Source organism: Dermochelys coriacea, chromosome 2 (assembly GCF_009764565.3).
Source record: "Dermochelys coriacea isolate rDerCor1 chromosome 2, rDerCor1.pri.v4, whole genome shotgun sequence".
In the NCBI taxonomy this organism is placed as follows: Eukaryota; Metazoa; Chordata; order Testudines; family Dermochelyidae; genus Dermochelys; species Dermochelys coriacea.
The window spans coordinates 90,188,163-90,212,640 of NC_050069.1; the positions used below are offsets into that span (position 1 = coordinate 90,188,163).

At 44.4% G+C, this 24,478-nt stretch overlaps 1 protein-coding gene across 8 annotated transcripts in view; it reads left to right on the forward strand.

Moving 5' to 3' along the window:
* The window catches only part of MTCL1 (microtubule crosslinking factor 1), a 185,327-nt gene that overhangs the window by 131,763 nt on the left and 29,086 nt on the right, over positions 1–24,478 (forward strand). For all 8 annotated transcript variants that reach the window (XM_043508090.1, XM_038392755.2, XM_038392756.2 and 5 more), the window contains one exon: positions 20,704–20,871. In XM_043508090.1, coding sequence (XP_043364025.1) covers positions 20,704–20,871 — 168 coding nt within the window. The remainder of the gene's footprint in view (positions 1–20,703; positions 20,872–24,478) is intronic.

Sequence of the window (24,478 nt, forward strand, 5' to 3'; positions counted from 1 at the left end):
GACAGAAAAGAGGAGTTCAGGGTGCAGGAGTGGACTCTGGAGTGGGGTGTGAGGCAGGGGGTTAGAGCTCTGGCAGGGGTTGCAGGCTCTGGGGTTGGGCTCTGGGGTGGGGCTGGGGATGAGGGGCTGGTGATGTAGGAGGGTGCTCTGGGCTGGGACCGAGGGGTTCAGAGGGCGGGAAGGGGATCAGGACTAGGGCAGGAGGTTGAGGCACAGGAGGGGGTCAGGGGTGCAGGCTCTGGTCAGTGCTTACCTCAAGCAGCTCCCAGAAGCAGCAGCATGTCCCTCTCTGGCTCCTATGTGGAGGTGTGGCCAGGCAGCTCTGCACACTGCCCTATCTGCAAGCGCTGCTCCTGCAGCTCCCATTGCCTGCGGTCCCCAGCCAATGGGAGCAGTGTGCAGAGCCCCCTGCCTGCCCTTATGTGTAGGAGCCATACGGGGTCATGCTGCTGCTTCCAGGAGCCAGATGGTGCCACGGCACACGTGGAGTGGGGCATACCCCTGACCCCACTCCCCAGTGAGAGCTCGAGGGCTGGATTAAAATATCTGATGGGCCAGATGCAGCCCCTGGGCCATAGTTTGCCCACCCCTGCTCTAGCGGCAGCCACTTACTGCCCTCCTCAAACTCTCCTCTATGGCCAGCTTCCCTGGGCCACTTCCCCATATCCCCTGCACCTTCTCTGCCCCTTTGTGTCAGGGCCCCAGTCTGGCAGCGTCAGCCTAGAGCTTCCCCAGCCTCTGCTGACCCTGCCCAGCCCTGCTCTGCTCTGTCTTATAGATTCATAGATACTAAGGTCAGAAGGGACCATTCTGATGATCTAGTCCGACCTCCTGCACAACGCAGGCCACAGAATCTCACCCACCCACTCCTATGAAAAACCTCACCTATGTCTGAGCTATTGAAGTCCTCAAATCGTGGTGTAAAGACTTCAAGGAGCAGAGAATCCTCCCTCAAGTGACCTGTGCCCCATGCTACAGAGGAAGGCGAAAAACCTCCAGGGCCTCTTCCAATCTGCCCTGGAGGAAAATTCCTTCCTGACCCCAAATATGGCGATCAGCTAAACCCTGAGCATATGGGCAAGATTCACCAGCCAGATACTTCAGAAAATTCTTTCCTGGGTAACTCAGATCCCATCCATCTAATATCCCATCTCAGGGGATTAGGCCTATTTACCCTGAATATTTAAAGATCAGTTAATTACCAAAATCACATTATCCCATCATACCATCTCCTCCATAAACTTATCGAGTAGAATCTTAAAGCCAGATAGATCTTTTGCTCCCACTGCTTCCCTTGGAAGGCTATTCCAAAACTTCACTCCTCTGATGGTTAGAAATCTTCGTCTAATTTCAAGTCTAAACTTCCTGGTGGCCAGTTTATACCTATTTGTTCTTGTGTCCACGTTGGTGCTGAGCTTAAATAATTCCTCTCCCTCTCTTGTATTTATCCCTCTGATATATTTATAGAGAGCAATCATATCTCCCCTCAACCTTCTTTTAGTTAGGCTAAACAAGCCAAGCTCCTTAAGTCTCCTTTATATGACAAGTTTTCCATTCCTCGGATCATCCTAGTAGCCCTTCTCTGTACCTGCTCCAGTTTGAATTAATCCTTTTTAAACATGCGAGACCAGAACTGCACACAGTATTCCAGGTAAGGTCTCACTAGTGCCTTGTATAATGGTACTAAAACCTCCTTATCCCTACTGGAAATACCTCCCCTGATGCATCCCAAAACCGCATTAGCCTTTTTCACAGCCATATCACATTGGCAGCTCATAGTCATCCTATGATCAACCAATACTCCAAGGTCCTTCTCCTCTTCCGTTACTTCTAATTGATGCGTCCCCAGTTTATAACTAAAATTCTTGTTATTAATCCCTAAATGCATAACCTTACACTTCTCACTATTAAATTTCATCCTATTACTATTACTCCAGTTTACAAGGTCATCCAGATCCTCCTGTATAATATCCCAGTCCTTCTCTGAATTGGCAATACCTCCCAGCTTTGTATCATCTGCAAACTTTATTAGCACACTCCCACTTTTTGTGCCGAGGTCAGTAATAAAAAAATTAAATAAGATTGGTCCCAAAACTGATCCCTGAGGAACTCCACTGGTAACCTCCCTCCAGCCTGACAGTTCGCCTTTCAGTAGGATCTGTTGTAGTCTCCCCTTTAACCAATTCCTTATCCACCTTTTGATGTTTATATTGATCCCCATCTTTTCCAATTTAACTAATAATTCCCCATGTGGCACGGTATCAAACGCCTTGCAGTGGATCTAATTTACCTAGATTTCAGTGTTTCTTTTGTCTAAAAAATCTGTTACTTTCTCAAAGAAGGAGATCAGGTTGGTTTGGCATGATCTACCTTTTATAAAACCATGTTGTATTTTATCCCATTTATCATTGACTTCAATGTCCTTAACTAATTTCTCCTTCAAAATTTTTTCCAGGACCTTGCATACTACAGATGTCAAACTAACTGGCCTGTAGTTACCCGGATCACTTCTTTTTTCTTTCTTAAAAATAGGAACTATATTAGCAATTCTCCAATCATTCGGTACAACTCCTGAGTTTACAGATTCATTAAAAATTCTTACTAATGGGCTTGCAATTTTAGGTGCCAATTCCTTTAATAATCTTGAATGAAGATTATCTGGGCCCCCTGATTTAGTCCCATTAAGCTGTTTGAGTTTCGCTTCTACCTCAGATATGGTAATATCTACCTCCATATCCTCCTTCCCATTTGTCATGCTACCATTATCCCCAAGATCCTCATTAGCCTTATTAAAGACTGAGGCAAAGTATTTGTTTAGATATTGGGCCATGCCTAGATTATCCATAACCTCCACTCCATCCTCAGTGTTTAGCGGCCCCACTTCTTCTTTCTTAGTTTTCTTCTTATTTATATGGCTACAGAACCTTTTACTATTGGTTTTAATTCCCTTTGCAAGGTCCAACTCTACTCGACTTTTAGCCTGTCTCACTTTATCCCTACATGTTCTGACCTCAATAAGGTAGCTTTCCTTGCTGATCTCTCCCATCTTCCACTCCCTGTATGCTTTCTGCTTCTTCTTAATCACCTCTCTAAGATGCTTGCTCATCCAGCTTGGTTTACAACTCCAGCCTATGAATTTTTCCCCCTTTCTTGGGATACAGGCTTCTGATAGCTTCTGCAGCTTTGATTTAAAGTAATCCCAGGCCTCCTCTGCTTTTAGATCCATAAATTCTTCAGTCCAATCCACTTCCCTAACTAATTTCCTTAATTTTTGAAAGTCAGCCCTTTTGAAATCAAAAACCCTAGTTGCAAATTTATTTTTGCTAATCCTTCCATTCAGTTTGAATTGAATTAGCTCATGTCTGAGGGGTCTCAGGTCTTGGAAGTCTTAGGTGCTTCTCTCTCTAGGAGCCAATTCTTCTCCCTTTACCCTCCAGGGGGAAACTCAGCTCCGCTCCGCACTGCAGCCCCAGCCTGGCCCCAATAGGCTGCTTTCAAGCCTCCACTTGATTGGCTCCCAGTAAGCCCTTCCGGGATTGGCTGGGGCTCTGTGCAGCCTCTCTGGCTTGCTTTAACCCCTTCCGTGCCAGAGTGGGGCAGCTGCCCCACTACACTACAGAATTAGGACTGGGGGAAACCACGGCGTAGAGGGAGTCTGCAAGAAAATGAATACTGACTCAGGCTGTATTAACTTTCCACTGGAATCTCCACAGGGTCTGGGGAAGGGTATGTGTGTCTGCCTTCCCGACTCTTCTCCCTCTAACTTCCTCTACCCTCCCCAGATCCGCCGACTGTCCGAGTTCTCCATGGAGTCTGGAGAGGAGGGGCCATGGTGCTGTGGGGGCATGCTTTCCATTCACCTTGGAGGGCGCCGACTCTCAGAGGGGCCCCCTCTATGTGAGGATCTACAGGGCATGACCTGGTCCTTCACTATTAGTGCAGTATTTGTAATGGCGGTGTGATCTAATAGATCCACTATAGGAAACAGTTTGTCTCCGTCCTGTAGTAAGATTAGGATTGTTTCTAGGGGGTTTACAGGACTCTTGCACCTACTTCTTAGGTTCAAGGCTTAGACTGTTTGTGTGTGTGTGTGTGTGTGTGCGCGCGCACGTGCGCACATGACACACACGAAACCACAAAAGTATGGTCTATAGAGAGCTGCATACTGTTCTTACAGCCTATGAACAACTGGGGTGCATTTTGCCTTCGCTTTTTGACCTTCAGTAACTGAGAACTCCATTCTCTAGCTACAATGTAGTGAAAAATACCCAGAAACTTCGTCCAGTAGATGTTTTCATGTAAAATGCGCTACCAAGGTTTTATTCATTTACTTAGTCTGGCACTCACATGTCTGACTTGCGAAGGGTTTAGTATTAATCATCCAGTTGGAGGTCAGAAGCAGCCCTTTCTGGGAATGTAGCTCACCAGTCCCTTATGTATCACCATGGTCTCCTCCCGAGAATGAGGCTGAGGCAGAGCACTGAAAAGATGCTTATAAACATATCATATAACTGCGTTCATCTTGTAGACTAAATTAGTCTACGAATGAGTAAAATAAATATAAACCAGTACCATCTCAATAAGCCTTAGCCATATATTAGCTTTTCAAGTACAGCCTTAGACAGCAATCTCACCAATCAAGAATATATGAATAAAATATGTCCTCTCTGAAAGAATCATTGCTCTGAGATTAATGTCAATTAAATTGGCAACAGTGGTAAGTAGCATGCATATAATTAATTTTTGTAAGTGTTACGTGCTCTTCTAATTCAGCATTTCCAGCAATCTCACTTAAGGAAATGACTCATAGTAACAATCATGTCTCAGTATCCCTGCTGATAGAAGCAGATATTTTTAATGAATACTGCATGGGGCTCCGGTGGATTTGTGAGGGCAAACAAGTTTTCTACCTTCTAACCAGGAAATACGTATTGTGTGACTACTGCAAGAATAGTAAGTTTGCTAAATATTACTTATTTCAAGAACTATCCTGCATTTCATTGTCTGTTATACTGCACTGCATATTCCACACTCCTCAGTTTCCAAGCACTCTGTATTTGACAAATCAGTGGCACTGTAATGGGTACCCGCATGGCCCCACAGTATGCCAACATTTTTATGGCTGACTTAGAACAACGCTTCTTCAACTCTCGTCCCCTAATGCCCCTACTCTACTTGTGCTACATTGATGACATCTTCGTCATCTGGACCCATGGAAAAGAAGCCCTTGAGGAATTCCACCATGATTTCAACAATTTCCGTCCCACCATCAACCTCAGCCTGGACCAGTTCACACAAGAGATCCACTTCCTGGACACTACGGTGCTAATAAGCAATGGTCACATAAACACCACCCTATATCGGAAACCTACTGACCGTTATTCCTACCTACATGCCTCCAGCTTTCACCCAGATCACACCACATGATCCATTGTCTACAGCCAAGCTCTACGATATAACCTCATTTGCTCCAACCCCTCAGACAGAGACAAACACCTACTAGATCTCTATCATGCATTCTTACAACTACAATACCCACCTGCTGAAGTGAAGAAACAGATTGACAGAGCCAGAAGAGTACCCAGAAGTCACCTACTACAGGACAGGCCCAACAAAGAAAATAACAGAACGCCACTAGTCATCACCTTCAGCCCCCAACTAAAACCTCTCCAACGCATCATCAAGGATCTACAACCTATCCTGAAGGATGACCCCTCACTCTCACAGATCTTGGGAGACAGGCCATTCCTTGCTTACAGACAGCCCCCCAACCTGAAGCAGATACTCACCAGCAACCACACACCACACAACAGAACCACTAACCCAGGAACCTCTCCTTGCAACAAAGCCCGTTGCCAACTGTGTCCACATATCTATTCGGGGACACCATCATAGGGCCTAATCACATCAGCCACACTATCAGAGGCTCATTCACTTGCGCATCTACCAATGTAATATATGCCCCTCTGCCATGTACATTGGTCAAACTGGACAGTCTCGACATAAAAGAATAAATGGACACAAATCAGACATCAAGAATTATAACCTTCAAAAACCAGTCGGAGAAAACTTCAATCTCTCCGGTCACTCAATTACAGACCTGAGAGTGGCTATCCTTCAACAAAAAAACTTCAAAAACAGACTCCAGTGAGAGACTGCTGAATTGGAATTCATTTGAAAACTGGATACAATTAACTTAGGCTTGAATAGAGACTGGGAGTGGATGAGTCATTACACAAAGTAAAACTATTTCCCCATGTTATTTCTCCCCCCCCACCCAACCCCCCACTGTTCCTCAGACATTCTTGTTAACTGCTGGAAATGGCCCACCTTGCTTGTCACCATGAAAGATTTTCCTCCTTCCCCCCTCCCCCGCTGGTGATGGCACATCTTAAGTGATCACTCTCCTTACAGTGTGTATGATAAAACCCATTGTTTCATGTTCTCTGTGTGAAAATACAATCTCCCCACTGTATTTTCCACCGAATGCATCCGATGAAGAGAGCTGTAGCTCACGAAAGCTTATGCTCAAATAAATTTGTTAGTCTCTAAGGTGTCACAAGTACTCCTTTTCTTTCTGTATTTGACAGATACATTAAGAGTTAAAATGGTCTACTGCTATTGGGCTTCCAGCTAAGTGGCAAGAAAGGGTCATATCGCTCTCTAATACAAAAAAGAGAAACCTTGTTGCAGGTTAATTCTGATCCTGTAGCCAATTCTGTAAGAGCCATATTCTGCTCTCAGATACACTATTATATGTTTGGCTCAAAAGGTCAATTTTGCTGCAAAAGTAGGGCACAACACTGCATGCCCTCTATATTTGGAACTCCCACTGAATTCCATTAGCTTGCAGGATCTGGCCCTGACTCTATACACACTACAGAATTTCCAGTATAAACCTCAGTTTATAAATTATTCCAGATTTTAAAAATCCTTCATTAATAGTGTGACAGGGTCGGGCCAGATGGCTATAGGAGAGTAATAGAAGGCAGATATATTAGCCCCAGGCTAAGTAGGTCCCTTTTCCCTGGGTAAGGTAACAGGGAAGGTTCCAGAACAATCAGGAACCTTCTGGAGACAATTAAGACAGGCTGATTAGAACACCTGCAACCAATCAAGAAGCTGGTAGAATCAATTAAGGCAGTCTAATCAGGACACTTGGGTTTTAAAAAGGAGCTCACTTCAGTTTGTGGTGTGCGTGTGAGGAGTTGGGAGCAAGAGGCACTAAGAGCTGAGAGTGAGAACGTGGACTGTTGGAGGACTGAGATGTACAAGCATTATCACACACCAGGAGGAAGGTCCCATGGTGAGGATAAAGGTGGTGTTGGGAGGAGGCCATGGAGAAGTAGCCCAGGGAGTTGTAGCTGTTGCACAGCTGTTCCAGGAGGCACTCTAGACAGCTGCATTCCACAGGGCCTTGGGCTGGAACCCAGAGTAGAGGGTGGGCCCGGGTTCCCCCCAAATCCTCCCAACTCCTAGTCAGACACAGGAGGAATCGACCTGGACTGTGGGTTCAGAAAAATGGCCAAGCTGAAGGCTGCCGTGAAGCTCCAAGGCGAGCAAATCCACCAATAAGCGCAAGATCCACCAAGGTAGAGCAGGAACTTTGTCACAATACATATTTATTAGTGATAAAATTGGAGCAAAGAAGGTGTCACCCCACTTTCCCTAATGGAATCTGAGTACCAAAAGTGAGTTCTGTGGAAGCTCTGAGAGATGTGTGGATGCAATATGTGAAATAGACCTTGGCCACTCATAGCTACTAAAAGCCACTGAGGAACACGTAGCTCATTTGTGGTTGATTTTGTCAACATCTGCCTCAAAGAAGTTAGCCTGCAAACCTCCCTGAACATGCAGTTATCCAGTCAGGCCTCAAGAAGCCAACACTTGACCCCAAAGATCCTGTTTCAGAGCTGTCAGCCACGCTGCTGTAGCATGCCTGTTCCACAGAGTCTGCCCTGGGAACAGACATCCCCCATTCTGCGACTCTAGGGGGAAGTACTTCCTCTCCAAAGACACACTCAGTATTCTGTACTATAGAATCGTAGAAATGTTGGGCTGGAAGGGACCTTGAGAAGTTACCATGTCTAGCCCCTTGTTCTGTGGACCAGGTAACCTAAACCATCCCTGACTAGTGTTTGTTCAGCTTGTTCTTAAAAACCTCTAGTGATGGGGATTCCACAGCCTTCCTAGGAAACATATTCCAGATCTTAACTATTTTTATAGCTAGACAGTTTTTCCTAATATCTAACCTATATCTCTCTTGCTACATAATAAGCCCATTACTACTTGCCCTACCTTCAGTGGACATGGAGAACAATTGAGCACCGTCCTCTTTATACCAGCCCTTAATATATTTGAAGACTGTTCTCTGGTTCCCCCTCAGTCTTATTTTCTCAAGATTATACATGCCCAGTTTTTTAAATCTTTCTTCATCGGTCAGGTTTTCTAAACCTTTTTATAATTTTTGTTGCTCTCTCTGGACTCTCTCCAATTTGTTCACATCTTTCCTAAAGTGTGGTGCCCAGAATTGGACACAGGATTCCAGCTGAGGCCTCACCAGTGCTAAGCAGGGCAGAATAATTACCTTTCATGCCTTTCACATGATACTCCAATTAATGCGCCTCAGAATTATATTCGCCTTTTTCACAGCTGTATCACATTGTTGATTCATATTCAATTTGTGGTCACTATAACTCTCAGATCACTTTCAGCAGTACTACCTCCTAGCCAGTTATTCCCCATTTTGTAGCTTTGTATTTGATTTTTACTTCCAAAGTGAACTTTGCACTTTCCTTTATTGAATTTCTTCTTCAATACTGACCAATTCTCCCAGTCCGTGCAACCCTCCCAATTTAGTGTCATCTTCAGATTTTAGAAGTGTACTCTCCACTCTTTTATCCAAATCATTAATGAAAATATTTAATAATACTGGACTCAGAAATGACCTCTGTGAGACTAGATATGTCCTTCCCTTTTGACAGTGAATCACTGGTAACTACTCTTTGAGTACTGTCTTTCAGTTGTGCACCAACCTTATAGTAATTTCATTTAGACCACATTCCCCTAGTGTGCTTATGAGAATATCATGTGGGACTGTGTCAAAAGACCTACTGACATTAAGATATATCACATCTGCTGCTTGCCCCCTATACACTAGACCAGTAACCCTGTCAAAGAAGGAAATGAGGTTATTTTGGCATGATTTGTTCTTGACAAATTCATGCTGACTATTCCTTGTAACCTCCAGATGCTGATGAGTTGATGTAGATTGTTCAATAATTTGTTCCACGTATCTTTCCAGATATTAAAGTTAGGCTGACTGGTCTATAATTCCCTAGGTCCTCTTTATTTCCCTTTCTCCAGTTTTGTGGGACCTCGCCTATCTTCCAGGAGGTCTCAAAGATAATTTATAACGGTTCTGAGATTTCCTTAAGTAATCTACGATGAATTTCATCAGGTCCTGCTGATTTGAATACATCTAACTTGTTTAACTATTCTTTAACCTGTTTTTTCCCTGCTTTGGCTTGTGTTCGTTCCTCCTTGTTAATAATTTTAGTGAAGACTGAAGGAAAATTGACTTTAAACATATCAGCCTTCTTGATGTCATCAGTTATTAGCTCTCCTTCCCCATTAAGTATAGGACCTACACTTTCCTTCATCTTTCTCTTGCTTCTAATGCATATATAGAACCTCTTCTAAACGCATTTTATGTCCCTTGCTAGGTATAACTCATTTTGTGCCTTAGCCTTTCTGATTTTGTTCCTACATGCTTGTGTTGTTCTTTTGTACTCCTCCTTAGCAATTTGTCCATACTTCTTTTTAGGATTCCTTTTTGAATTTTAGGTCATTAAAGCTCTCCTGAGGAGACGTATTGGCCTCTTACTATTCTTCCTATCTTTCCTTTGCATTGGTATAGGTTGTAGTTGTCTTTTAATATTATCTACTTGAGAAACTTCCAGCTTTGGATATATGGCAGTGTATATGTGTGTGGCTGGTGGGATTAGAGCCACAACTCCAGCTCCTCTGGAGGGAACAGAGCTCAGTAGCAAGTGCTGTGAGTAGGAGGGGGTCTTCCCTCAAGACTGCATTTCCTCGCTGTGGTTGGAGTTTCAGGCTGGACAGTGCAGAGATGATGGGGATCTGGATTTGGACTAAGCAGGTTTCACACTTCCTTTTAAGAGGGAGTTCCTGTAATAATGTGTGTGACTGAGAGAAGCAGGTCTGGAAAGGGATCTACTATAACTCTGAGTAACCCGTGTTCATGTTTAATGGTTTATGGGCTGGCTGGCGTTTTCAGCATCTCCTGCAGACTCTCCCACCCCTCTCTCGAAAGAGGAATTGCATAGAGGAAAATTCTTAACACCGAGGCCATAATTTTGAAGAGTGGCCTCTAGTTGTAGGTGCTCTGTTTTTGATACCTACCTTGAGACATGTGGGATGTTAGACACTCAAAAATGGAGGCACCCCAAATCAATAGCTTCTTCTAAGAATGATGACCTTAACCATTAAAATGCTGGTTAATCTCCAAGTGAAAATTACCTTAGAGCAGAGGTGGGCAAACTATGGCCCTGCGGGCCACATCCAGCCCGCGGGACCATCCTGCCCAGCCCCAGAGCTGCCAGCTGGGGAGGCTAGCTCCTGGTCCCTCCCCTGCTGTTCCCCTTCCCCCGCAGCCTCAGTGCGCTGCACCACCCGTGCTCTGGCCCGCTGCTCCTGCCGGGCAGCACGATGGTGTGGCTGGCTCCAGCCAGGCAGCAGGGCTGCGAGCTCCTGCTGCTCTGAGCGGTATGGTAAGAGGGCAGGGAGCGGGGGGGGGAGGTTGGATAAGGGGCAGGGGATCCCGGGGGCAGTCAGGGGACAGGGAGCAGGTGGAGGTTGGATAGGTGTGGGAGTCCGGGGGGGAGCAGGCTGTCAGGGGGCAGGGGTGAGGATAGAGATTGGGGCAGTCGGGACAGGGGGGTTGGATGGTGGTGGGGTCCCAGGGGGCGATTAGGGGCAGGGGTGTGAATAGGGGTCGGGGCAGTCAGGGGACAGGAAGCAGGGGGAGGTTGGATGGGGTGGAGGTTCTGAGGAGGGTCAGGGGATGGGGGGGTTGGATAGGCATGGGAGTCCCAGGGGGCCTGTCTGGGGGTGGGGGTGTGGATAGGGGTGGAGGCAGACATGGAGCGGGGGGGGTTGGATGGGGGTGGGGTCCTGGGGGGAGGTTAGTGGCAGGGGTCCCAGGAGGGGGCAGTCAGGGGACAAGAAGCATGGGGGGTTGGATGGGTCGGGGCTTCTGAGGGGGGCAGGAAGTGGGAGGAAGCGGATAGGAGATGGGGGCCAGGCTGTATGAGGAGGCACAGTCTTCCCTACCCAGCCCTCCATATAGTTTTGCAACACTGATGTGGCCCTCAGGCCAAAAAGTTTGCCCACCCCTGCCTTAGGGATTGGCCGTTTTCCTAACGTTTGTGGGGGAAAGGATGGCTGGAAAGGAGGGAGGGGTTGGTTTTTACTCCTGGGAGACCAGGTAGACAGAGTCTTTTGAGAGGCGCAATCCTCTCTGTCACTTCTCCCTTCACACCCCATTTGACTCTTACTTCAGCCTGTCCTTCCTGACATAATCCAACTCTCCATGATGCTGACTTACTCCCTCAGGCCGGGAACCAGCCTGGGTTATATCAAAAGTTCAGGCAAGGAAGAACTGACATGGAACATGGTACAAGAGCAGAAAAGAAATGCAGCAGGGAGGCAAGCAGGTAGAGTGAGGCTCGCAACCCAGTGGAGGGGGGCTTTTAATATTGCTTGAAGGGGAGTGTGAGTGGGTGGTTTGGTGGGTGTTGCTTAGGGAAGGGGTCATGTTGGTTGAGTGGAAGGGGTGAAATGCCTCCTGGGTGGTGCGAGAACAGGGGAGAGGAAAGAAGAGAGCTTACTTATCTCTGCTCCCTCAGTAAAGTGCAGTAAAAACAAATATATTCATATATTGTGCTCTGGAGGTTCAAGCAAAATCCCCAGTTATATTTTTGGCTTATACAATATTTGTCTTTCTTTCAAAGCTTGGTTTTTAAAAAAGCCTTAAGGAATAGTAATTAGTATTTAAATGTACTAGAATTATTTGCACCAAGATCCAGCTTTGTTCTTGCCTGGCTCGACGACCACAGAGAGGAAGCATGTTTCTTGAGATCTCCTCTGTTGTGGCTGCTCCTGACCTTTTGTTTGTGACTCCCTGCTAGACCAAGCTGCTGGCACTTCCCTGACCACTGCTAAAATGTTAAATGAAATCCTGGGTGGGGGGGAAGTTGGGGGGAGAAATGGATTGAGATGATGCCAAGCTAATGTTTGCTCTACCACTTGAACCCAAACTTCTCCAGGCTGGAGAGGAAGGAGTGGTCAGATCATGGGTTTATAACTGCACATCCAAATAGTCTTTATACTTAATTAATATTTACTATTTTTTCCTGGGAACTTCCTTGGTGGGTGAGGTATTTTCAGAATGCAGATAAAATCGCTGATGGTGAAAACTTGCTGTGAACCTTATTTCCTTCTCACACAGACCGATCCTTGGCTGTAGCAGACAGGCACAACAGTTGCTTTAAGCTACCTTTGTGCTTCTTTGATCTTAGGTCAGCTATGCACCATTTGGGACTCCTCTGTTCTTCTGTACAATGGCTGCCAAAGTCCCCAGGAGACAGCCTGTTATGATAACCAGGGATCACCAGCATGCAGGGAAGCCCAGCCATGCCCCATTTCCTCTGACTTCATCCACTACACTGGCCCATGAGAGGAGCAGGAAGGACATAGGAGCTATTATTTGATATCAGTGGAATTACTCATCTGTTTAAAATTTAGTATGTGTTTTAAGTGCTTTGCTGGTCAAGTCCAGAGCAGATAGAAACATGCACAAGTGAGCCCTAGATCTCCTCAAAGAGTCTTAAATAAAATAAATGTGAAGTTTCTAGACAAAGCCATTGTAATCGTGGCTTTACCAGCAACAGTCAAAGAATTTTTCTAAAATTTCTCCTAATTTTTTTAAAGAGCCTGGTCTCAGAAACATCTTATCTAAATCCCTTCAAATTTGCTCCATCCCAAAATAATCCCTCTCTGACTACAGACCACAGATGAGGAATTTCAAGCAGAAAGGATGTTGAGGAAATTAGAGGGATGTGATCAAAATTGGGTTTATACTAGCAAGCTAGTTAGAACTCCAGAATGGCTATATCTAGTCCATAATAGTGACTTTCATACCACTCCTGTAGAGATAGGCATTTGCCCTCTGCTAACCTATATTGTGGCTCCACAGGCTCTTCTCTAGAACAGCTAATTACTTTTTGTTTATTAAATAAACCTCGTTTTTACATGATTTTATGGTTGAAGTTTTACACGCATAGACATCAGGCAATTCAAAGCTATGATTCCCATAGTAAACATAATCAATTTAAAAATAACACTTCTGTCTGAAATTTGTTACCTATTACAGTTATAGTTTACACCTGAGATCACTAAAACTAAAAGAGATTAGAAAAGTAATATTTTCCCCCAGTTGGTTTATGCAGTGCGTTTAACAGCACTTTGTGAATGGTTATTTTCACTGTTTTCCCTGTGCGGTCACTCAGTTTGTGTGAATCTTTACACTGACATGCGGGGGAAATATTTTTAAAATGTAGGAAAATACGATTGTAAAATCAGGAAAATGTGCAGAGGGACTTGCAGAGAGGCAGGTGTAATGCCCCAAATTACTTTTAACTTTGTGTTAATTGACTAGAAGGGAGCTGTTCAAGGCTCAAATGGCAGCTAGGCCCATAGTCCAAATGGCAGTTAGGCATCTATATCCCATTGGCTTTCAGTTGGAGTTAGGTGCTAATTGCCATTTGTGCCTTTGAAAGTCTCCCCCTCTATTCCTGTTGATGGTGTCTCTATAACTTGGCTCCATTGTACAGGGCAAAATCCTCGACCCATCAGTGTGGGGAGGCAACTCAGATAGCCATGAGGAGGTAGGGATGGAGGCTCTTCCAGTTCTTAACCAGGATGAAAGAGGACCGTTGAGCTGGCAGGTGTTTTATTTCCTTCTGACAAATAAGAGGGAAGGGGGAGAGCTTCTGCTGGGGAGGAGAAGTCCTCTAGAGGTTAAATTGTTTCATCATGAAATGTGTATATTTGAGATTCTTTTAGTTGCTTTCACAGTGTGTGTGTTTACCCTATGACAAGAGGATTGGTGTGTCCTGTAATACAAGGGAGTAGAGAGCCTAATAAAGTTTGGCCTGTGGTGATATAGAGGATACATTTGAACTTGTGCTGAATAGTTTTATGGACTATTTGGTGCATATTTAGCGCAGAGGGGAATATTTGGTGCAGAGGAGAAACTCCAGGAGAGTGTACTAAGTTGTTTTAGTGCAAATTGCTCTTATTTTCCTAATGTTCTTAATTCTTCCCCTTTTCACACCTGGGGTAAGGTAAGTAATCTTTCAGTTAAATGTATAGAGAAACACCTTGTCAGGCCACAGCAGAGAATAAAATACTTGTGTAAGAGTGCCTCATGGACTCTTGTGGAGCCAGATTTTCAAGTGCTCAGAACCTAATACTTTCCATTGTGATATTGTGGCCAGATTTTCAAAAGACCCACTTATTTTTGATGTCTAAACAAGAGCTGAGCTCTTCTGAAAATCTGGCCCTCATTGGACAGCAGAATAAAACTCACAGTGGTAACTGTAACATCACATTGACATGTTGATATATAGGTGATGTTATGTGCATGTGACAGTATGTAATGTTCTAACCTACATGAAGTAAGTAGTACATGAAGTAAGCCTTGGAAACAAGCAGGGAGAACTGGAGGTCCTGGTGATGTCAAGGAATTATGACGTGATTGGAATAACAGAGACTTGGTGGGATAACTCACATGACTGGAGTACAGTCATGGATGGTTATAAACTGTTCAGGAAGGACAGGCAGGGCAGAAAAGGTGGGGGAGTAGCACTGTATGTAAGGGAGCAGTATGACTGTTCAGAGCTCCGGTACGAAACTGTGGAAAAACCTGAGTGTCTCTGGATTAAGTTTAGAAGTGTGTGCAACAAGAGTGATGTCATGGTGGGAGTCTGCTATAGACCACCGGACCAGGGGGATGAGGTGGATGAGGCTTTCTTCCGGCAACTCACGGAAGCTACTAGATCGCATGCCCTGATTCTCATGGGTGACTTTAATTTTCCTGATATCTGCTGGGAGAGCAATACAGCGGTGCATAGACAATCCAGGAAGTTTTTGGAAAGCGTAGGGGACAATTTCCTGGTGCAAGTGCTAGGGGAGCCAACTAGGGGGAGCGCTTTTCTTGACCTGCTGCTCACAAACCGGGTAGAATTAGTGGGGGAAGCAAAAGTGGATGGGAATCTGGGAGGCAGTGACCATGAGTTGGTTGAGTTCAGGATCCTGACGCAGGGAAGAAAGGTAAGCAGCAGGATACGGACCCTGGACTTCAGGAAAGCAGACTTTGACTCCCTCAGGGAACAGATGGCCAGGATCCCCTGGGGGACTAACATGAAAGGGAAGGGAGTCCAGGAGAGCTGGCTGTATTTCAAGGAATCCCTGTTGAGGTTACAGGGACAAACCATCCCGATGAGTCGAAAGAATAGTAAATATGGCAGGCGACCAGCTTGGCTTAATGGTGAAATCCTAGCGGATCTTAAACATAAAAAAGAAGCTTACAAGAAGTGGAAGGTTGGACATATGACCAGGGAAGAGTATAAAAATATTGCTCGGGCATGTAGGAAAGATATCAGGAGGGCCAAATCGCACCTGGAGCTGCAGCTAGCAAGAGATGTCAAGAGTAACAAGAAGGGTTTCTTCAGGTATGTTGGCAACAAGAAGAAAGCCAAGGAAAGTGTGGGCCCCTTACTGAATGAGGGAGGCAAGCTAGTGACAGAGGATGTGGAAAAAGCTAATGTACTCAATGCTTTTTTTGCCTCTGTTTTCACTAACAAGGTCAGCTCCCAGACTGCTGTGCTGGGCAACACAAAATGGGGAAGAGATGGCCAGCCCTCTGTAGAGATAGAGGTGGTTAGGGACTATTTAGAAAAGCTGGACGTGCACAAGTCCATGGGGCCGGACGAATTGCATCCGAGAGTGCTGAAGGAATTGGCGGCTGTGATTGCAGAGCCCTTGGCCATTATCTTTGAAAACTCGTGGCGAACGGGGGAAGTCCCGGATGACTGGAAAAAGGCTAATGTAGTGCCCATCTTTAAAAAAGGGAAGAAGGAGGATCCTGGGAACTACAGGCCGGTCAGCCTCACCTCAGTCCCTGGAAAAATCATGGAGCAGGTCCTCAAAGAATCAATCCTGAAGCACTTAGAGGAGAGGAAAGTGATCAGGAACAGTCAGCATGGATTCACCAAGGGAAGGTCATGCCTGACTAATCTAATCGCCTTTTATGATGAGATTACTGGTTCTGTGGATGAAGGGAAAGCAGTGGATGTATTGTTTCTTGACTTTAGCAAAGCTTTTGACACGGTCTCCCACAGCATTCTTGTCAGCAAGTTAAGGAAGTATGGGCTGGATGAATGCACTATAAGGTGGGTAGAAAGCTGGCTAGATTGTCGGGCTCAACGGGTAGTGATCAATGGCTCCATGTCTAGTTGGCAGCCGGTGTCAAGTGGAGTGCCCCAGGGGTCGGTCCTGGGGCCCGTTTTGTTCAATATCTTCATAAATGATCTGGAGGATGGTGTGGATTGCACTCTCAGCAAATTTGCGGATGATACTAAACTGGGAGGAGTGGTAGATACGCTGGAGGGGAGGGATAGGATACAGAAGGACCTAGACAAATTGGAGGATTGGGCCAAAAGAAATCTAATGAGGTTCAATAAGGATAAGTGCAGGGTCCTGCACTTAGGATGGAAGAATCCAATGCACCGCTACAGACTAGGGACCGAATGGCTCGGCAGCAGTTCTGCGGAAAAGGACCTAGGGGTGACAGTGGACGAGAAGCTGGATATGAGTCAGCAGTGTGCCCTTGTTGCCAAGAAGGCCAATGGCATTTTGGGATGTATAAGTAGGGGCATAGCGAGCAGATCGAGGGACGTGATCGTTCCCCTCTATTCGACACTGGTGAGGCCTCATCTGGAGTACTGTGTCCAGTTTTGGGCCCCACACTACAGGAAGGATGTGGATAAATTGGAAAGAGTACAACGAAGGGCAACGAAAATGATTAGGGGTCTAGAGCACATGACTTATGAGGAGAGGCTGAGGGAGCTGGGATTGTTTAGTCTGCAGAAGAGAAGAATGAGGGGGGATTTGATAGCTGCTTTCAACTACCTGAAAGGGGGTTTCAAAGAGGATGGCTCTAGACTGTTCTCAATGGTAGCAGATGACAGAACGAGGAGTAATGGTCTCAAGTTGCAATGGGGGAGGTTTAGATTGGATATTAGGAAAAACTTTTTCACTAAGAGGGTGGTGAAACACTGGAATGCGTTACCTAGGGAGGTGGTAGAATCTCCTTCCTTAGAGGTTTTTAAGGTCAGGCTTGACAAAGCCCTGGCTGGGATGATTTAACTGGGACTTGGTCCTGCTTTGAGCAGGGGGTTGGACTAGATGACCTTCTGGGGTCCCTTCCAACCCTGATATTCTATGATTCTATGATTCTAAGTAGCAATGGTCTTAATTCTGCTTCTTTGAGTGTGTCTGTTTTTAAACCCTGTGCTATACAGTATTGCATGTAGCAACAGTTCATTTCTTCCTTCAGTCCAAACAGATTACTGTTATGTCAATGAGTCACCTGCAGTCATTTCCCCATGTGTATAACATTTTATTTTCTAATGAACCACATGGAACTCCTGGAGGAATTCTGCGCCACTGCACAATGCAGAATTTTACAGAAATTAACATGCATGCAGAATTTTCTTTCTCCCACAGAAATGGGCTGCAGTGCTGCTGACCAACACTAGAGACCGGTGGAACCAGTAGAGTCCAGCTCGCACATAGATGACCCTGCCGGGGGAAAGGGGAGGGACCTAGAGGATTCCTGGCAGCTGCAATTCCCAGCATGCCCTGGGGGAAGGAAATAGCAGCATGCAGGAAACTCCATGCAAGCCTGGGACCAAGCATCAGGCTGTTTCTCCCTCCAGATTCCTGGGCTCTGGGAGGGGAGGGGGAAGTGTCTGGGCTGGAGGGGCCACGGCTGGGCTGTGGGAAGAAGAGGGGGCAGTGTCTGGGCTCTGAGGGGTAGGGGGTGTGGGGGTATCTGGGCCTGGGGGGCCATGACTAGGCTCGGGGGGGCACCGTGGCTGGGCTCTAGAGGGGGAGGGGTTGTGGGTGTCTGCCCCCCCCAGCTGGGCTCTGGGTGGGGGGAAGGGGGCAAAGGAACAGGAACTGGGTTGTCATAGGGGTTTCTTTAACTCTCTAATCTTGGGAGAATTTTTGCATGTGTCTGTATTGTTACAGACACACTTGCTGACAGATATTCTGAAATAAATTACGAAAATAATTGAAACTGGTGTGATTATGTAGTGTTATTTTAACAAATAAAATGTACATAATTTTAAAATATTGTGCACAGAATTTTTATTTTTTTGGCACAGAATGCCCCCAGGAGTAATATGGTTTGGAATACTGTAAACTATAATATTTCTAAGCTACTTGATATGTTTGATTAGTTATTACAGTTTGGTTTTCCATGCAAAATTCTGTATTTCAAACTACACTGGACAAAGTCCTAGAAAATATTAAATTGAGAGTAAACCTGCATTAGTGGGGGACGGACTTGCTGATCCAATGGGACTTTTAGCTCTCTAATTTCTGATTCTTGTAAACCCATGCTACAGAACCATAGAACTGAAGTCTGCAAAATCTGGTGTGAATCTCTATTGTACTGTCTATGCACCAAGGGGTCACTAGCAAGATTTTAGCCAGTCCATAAGAGAGCTAAATAAGATTTACATGGTATGGCACTTCCGGTTTTCCAAGCTACTTTTTTGCAATTAGCATTTAATTTTAGATCAATAATTGCAAATGATTATGGAAAAAAATATTTATATTGGCTTTCATGGGTCCCAACCAAACAACTGTGGCTAAACAACCTTGAACTTCGGGGGTTGTTTAAAATCCAAGCCCAGATCTGGAATTTTCAGATGGCCACTATCTTTATAAAGGGACAGACCAGTTCCTCAGATACAATCAGACCTAGACTTTGGGGTGTTACAAATGTAGATCTGAATTTTGCAATGTGAATTCCTTCTGTCTCTTGTTTAAATTGCCCCATCTGAAAATAACCCCCATATTTGGACTTCATCGGGGACCGGATCAGAAGACTAGGTAGAAGCCGGAAAGTGACAAAGTTAGAGAGAAAACAGAAGGAATTAGTCAAGCATCTGCCCATCAAATCACCTAATTTAAGTCTTCTCAAGGTAGCAGTGTTAACTTACACATTAACGAAAGCCAGCTGAATAATTTGTAATGAATTTATTCAACGAGTTTTCCCACTTTCTGTTCATAAATTGTCTGCTAACAGATTGTAATTTTCTTAAAGGTCATTGTTGTTCAAAATAATTTGTTGAGTAGATTCTGTGCATAATTCTTGGTCTATAGCTCATTTGTGAGACTTTATTTTAAAAATTTGATTGGAGATTTGATTTGTCACATAAATCACATTATACATTTCTGTTCCTTAATTGGATGAGTGCAACTATTAGAAACAGGTTTTGAGGGATTACTTTTGATTTATTGACTGATTGCATATGAACTTTTCACAAATATTCTACAATATTTTGCTTAAAATTCACTGTGTGTGCTGTTCACTGGAATATTTGCAGAAAGCAAACAGCAAAAGGCTCATCAATGTTGATAAAACGTGTGTGCCCCGCTCTCAGGTTAAACTGAACTAAACTGTTACTTTGCCTGGTTTCTGCCTAACACTGTATCTGTCATAGAACATTTTAAATGCAGCAAAAATATTCCCACTGTTTGGACAGGGATTTGCTCTCTGATCATATGCGGAAAGAGGAAAAGTAGACCCCATAGCATACTTGCTTCCAAAACAGACTGCACCCATACTCAATAAGAAAAGGAGTACTTGTGGCACCTTAGAGACTAACAAATTTATTTGAGCATAAGCTTTCGTGAGCTACAGCTCACTTCACGGCTGCTACTCTGAAACCCATACTCAATGCCATCGTATACAGAAGTGCACAGGGTTGAGGGTGCCTCTGAAGAGCAGAATAATTAATCACTCTACATCTAAACAATGCTGCTCTGCTCAAAATGGAGACTTTCAAACACTGTCTGTAATGCCAAAGCATCAGAAATGGATCCTTTATCATCTTCTGTAATTTACACATACCTGAGTTTTGGTGCTCAGCATAAGACTGTATGAGATACACATTTGCACATGTAAGATCAGAAATGATTTCTTGGCTTAAAATTAGAAACTTAAGAGCCACAGAAGTTATAATTTGTGGCCTCTATCCTGAGAGGTGCCGAGTACCTCCTTCAAGAAGCTGTGCGTGGCCTCAAATCCCACGAAACATGCTGAGCACCTTGGAGGATCAGATCCTTTGAACACTGACACTGCATCGTCACTATGTACAAACATTCCTCTTTTGTTTTTTTTTTGTAAGATGCTTATGTCACTTCTTACCCTATGTGTCAGATCCTTTTCTCCTTCATGCAGTTGACAAGAATGTGAGCATTTTCCCTCTGAAGAAGAGGGAGAATTAATAATGATTTTGGTCTTTTTTGTTCCTGCAGGCAAGTGAAAACCGGCGGCTCTTAAATGCTCTGAAAACCTTATTAGACGACTTCCGTTCTGAGCTCCGGGATGATGAACGAGAGCGACATGGGCTCCAGCAGCAGTATGCCACGGACAAGGCAGCTTGGGAGGTGGAATGGACTGAGTTGAAGTGTCGTCTGGAGCAGGTACCGTACCCAAGCTCTGTGCCAAAAGACGTGACTTTTTTCATTTAAAGGCCTGATTCCCAAGCTGGTTTGGAGCTAAGTGAAAGTAATTGACGAGAAATGGTTTTAATCACTTACTAGAATAAGAAATCCATGAGAGTCACATAAGGGATCATATTTATTTTAGGCCAGGTTCCTGCAGCCTACCTCACCTGAGTAGTGCCTTACTCCATGAGTAGCCCCATTGACTTCAGTTACATCAGGGTGACTATTAAGTAAGCTACTATTCAGTGTGATCAAGGGTAGAGGAATCTGGCCCTTTATTTTATTATAAGAGTGGGTTGGTAATTGCTCAGCAAAGGGGATGAAATGTGTGGGTGTCTGTATCTGATCGGTGTATGGATAAGAAAACGTTTCTTGATATTCTGGTGTTTCTCTAATAATTCCTCATTCACTCAAGTAACTAGGCCATGATGCTAGGTCGGTGCCTCAGAATGGTAAATCAATAACTGCTGCACTAGATGCTTTCTGAAAAGAAAACAGCCCATTAATAATAATATTAAATGATCAGATCAGTAGGTTAATGTTTAAACCAGCAAGTCAGAGTCACTGGATGATGCTGTGTTGTGTCCAGTTGAAAGGGAGGCTTTATCTGCCTGTTGTTGTAGGCTATTATTAGAATCATATATATTAATTCATATGCCTGGTGCTGCAGTGCTATGTATTGCTGATCACAGGAGATGCTCTGTTTTCTGTGGTGGTATAAAAACAAACCAGCAGAAAACCACTAGGATTCATTTCTAAATCTGATGGACTAAAGTATTCGTGTATGGCATTGAAGGGGCAAAACTGAGCGTTTAGGTCCTGTAAGAAAGATTTGTAGCTTTGTATTATCTGTAAAAAGTTGTGTAGCTTTAAATCGTCTGTGGAAAGCAGATATAATAAAAATATTCATTACACAGGTGACACATTTTAGAGGATTTACTGTACATCAGAGCACTGTCAAGAGACTCAGTCTGACTCACAGCATTCAGACCTGAATACTCCTTTCCCAGTTTGTGTGCTAGAGGCTTTTCTCTCAGAGTACAGGAGTAGCTTTTATTTATATGTAGAGGAATTGAAATCAGTTTTCTGATCAAATGCTTATAAGTGTACACAAATGTTCTGATAATTGATTGGTTTTTTTTTAAAAACCACCCTTGATGGCAATTTTTCTTAAATTAACCTTTAAATGGGAATAAAGAACAAAACATAAGAAAAGAGGCCATCTGCAGTTGTTAGCATGGAGTTTGTGTGTGTTCGTGTTTTTGTGGATGTGTACATTTGTCATTCAGATAGAAAAGTAGTCAGCACCATGATTGGCATAAGTGGGTGGAGGAGTGTTGCTCACTACATACTGACACAGGAAAAAATAGATTTCAGTCTTTAGCACCCTCCAAACTAGTGGTATTATCAGGCTCAGTAAGATCCCTCTTGCTATCTTTATCGTTGTGTGATCCTACCGGTAATATTTCCTGTCACATGGCAGTTGTTGGGTGGTGAATGGTTCTCTTCCCCCCCTCCCCCGCACTTCCCAAAATCAATGCAAAGAATAAAACAGATCAGCACGTAACACATGGAGATCATCTCTTACCAATATCTGAGTGATATCTGCACATCATAATAAAGACAAGCCCACTAATGAGATATCAATAAAGATACCACATAAATCATCAGAATGTCAATTATGATAGTCCCAACAATCATCCCACTGTGATATAACACATGTACTCACAACCACAAGGAAGAGAGAAATAACAAAACATAACACTAGCAGTTCAAAAACCAGAACGTTCTCTGTAGGTTCAGTCTCAAAATCAGTGGGAGAGGAACTGGTGAATGACTTATGCCAAATATCAGCTTTGAGTAGTTGCAGTAATATCATTTCATATTCTGTGAAAACGTGGAATAATAAAAACTTTAATCAATCAACCAGGTCAGTCACGTCAATCATGGTGCAGCCTACCATGTCACGGTGATGGGAGGCACCATCTTACCTGTTAAAAAGAGTAGGGGTTACCATAAGGGGGAATGAGGAGTGCAGCTCCCTCCTCCTCTGCTAAAAGCAGAGGAAGAGCTTCCCCTTCTCTTCCTGGCTAGGGTTCACACTAAGGATACTTCTACACTGGAGCTAGAGGTGTAATTCCCATTTCAGGCAGATAAACCTGTGCTAGTTCTGATGAAGCTAGCACCCTAAAAATAACAGTATAGCTGCAGTACCATGAGTTGCAGGACATGCTAGCCCACCTGCCCCATGTACAATCCTGACTGAAACCCTAGGTATAGACTCAGGACAGCTAGCTCATCCCACTGCCTGTGCAGCCACTGTTAATTTTAGCTCACTAGCTCCATCAGAGCTAGTGCAGGTATGTTTACCCAAGCTGAGAATTATAGATCCAGCATAGACATACCCTAGGAAGTGCTCCCTCTCCTCCTGGGCAGATGTAGTGAGATCTCTCCCTCCTGTGACAATCTTCTTTAACCACTGGGTGCGAGAACAATAAAGACACCCAACAATGAATAAAAGAATCAGTGCCTTCCTGGTTTCTCTTGCTCTCCTGAGTACTGTAGTTTACCTGTGAAGCAGTAAATCAGATTAGAAAGAGTATTTCCCTTGAGATGGTCACCTGTTAATTTATGGTTACTGAAGCAAGTTTGAAGTTTTGATGGTTGGGGAACCCTGTGTAGGGGTCAGGGAAGAAAACTCTCCTGGTAGAAAAGCACTACATGCCAGCCATGATAATATACCTGCTGCTTTTGAGTACAACAGGAAGATTTAATAGAGTGCATATCATTAAAAATTAAAGCCTTGACCTGCAGGATTGTGAGTGTGTCTTACTTTTCAGGAAGGACCTTGGGCTTTGATTTTAAGATAATGAAAGAGAATGATGGGCCTTAAGATGGACCAACCAAAAATCTTGCTTTTCTGGGCATTTAGAAGAGCTTGGAGTATCGGAGATATCAGTGTAACAGCCAAACCCTGCTTTGTGTTGCACAGGTGCACTTCGGGCAGAGAAGCTGCAGGATGACTCTTCCTCCTTCAGGTTCATTTCTGGAATGTGGGGAAGACGACCTGTCTAATGTGCTCTTTTGGTGCTCCACAGCCAAGGAATTGTGGTCTGGTAGCTTTGGAGGTGTTATCTGGTCACCAGCTTCCCTGCTCATAATCTGAGGTCTATTGTAGACTGTAGAGGAGTTGCATGACACTCCCTTTTTAGTGCACGTCCCTCTCTCCCGCTGAGCTATCCTACTTTTCACAGGCAAGATGGCTTAGGGACCTACCATTTGTTCAGCACCAGGCCAATCCACCATGCTTTCTTTTGTTCATCCAAGGCGAAGATTTTGCTCTAAGATATTTGGGCAACAAGTGTTACAGGGAGAATGAGAAAGATAATGCTTCTTGCCAAGGTTTGCTTTTTGTCCTGTAATTTCCTAAACATAAGAATAAATTTACTTACAAAGGATGATGATGCAAACTCCACACATTACAAGAAGATTGCAAAAACAGGGGGCTTGCTTTTTAGCCTGCATTTGATGTTTCAGTGCTGCAGGACATCTTGAGAATTAATCCTGGTTTCTGGTAAGTCTC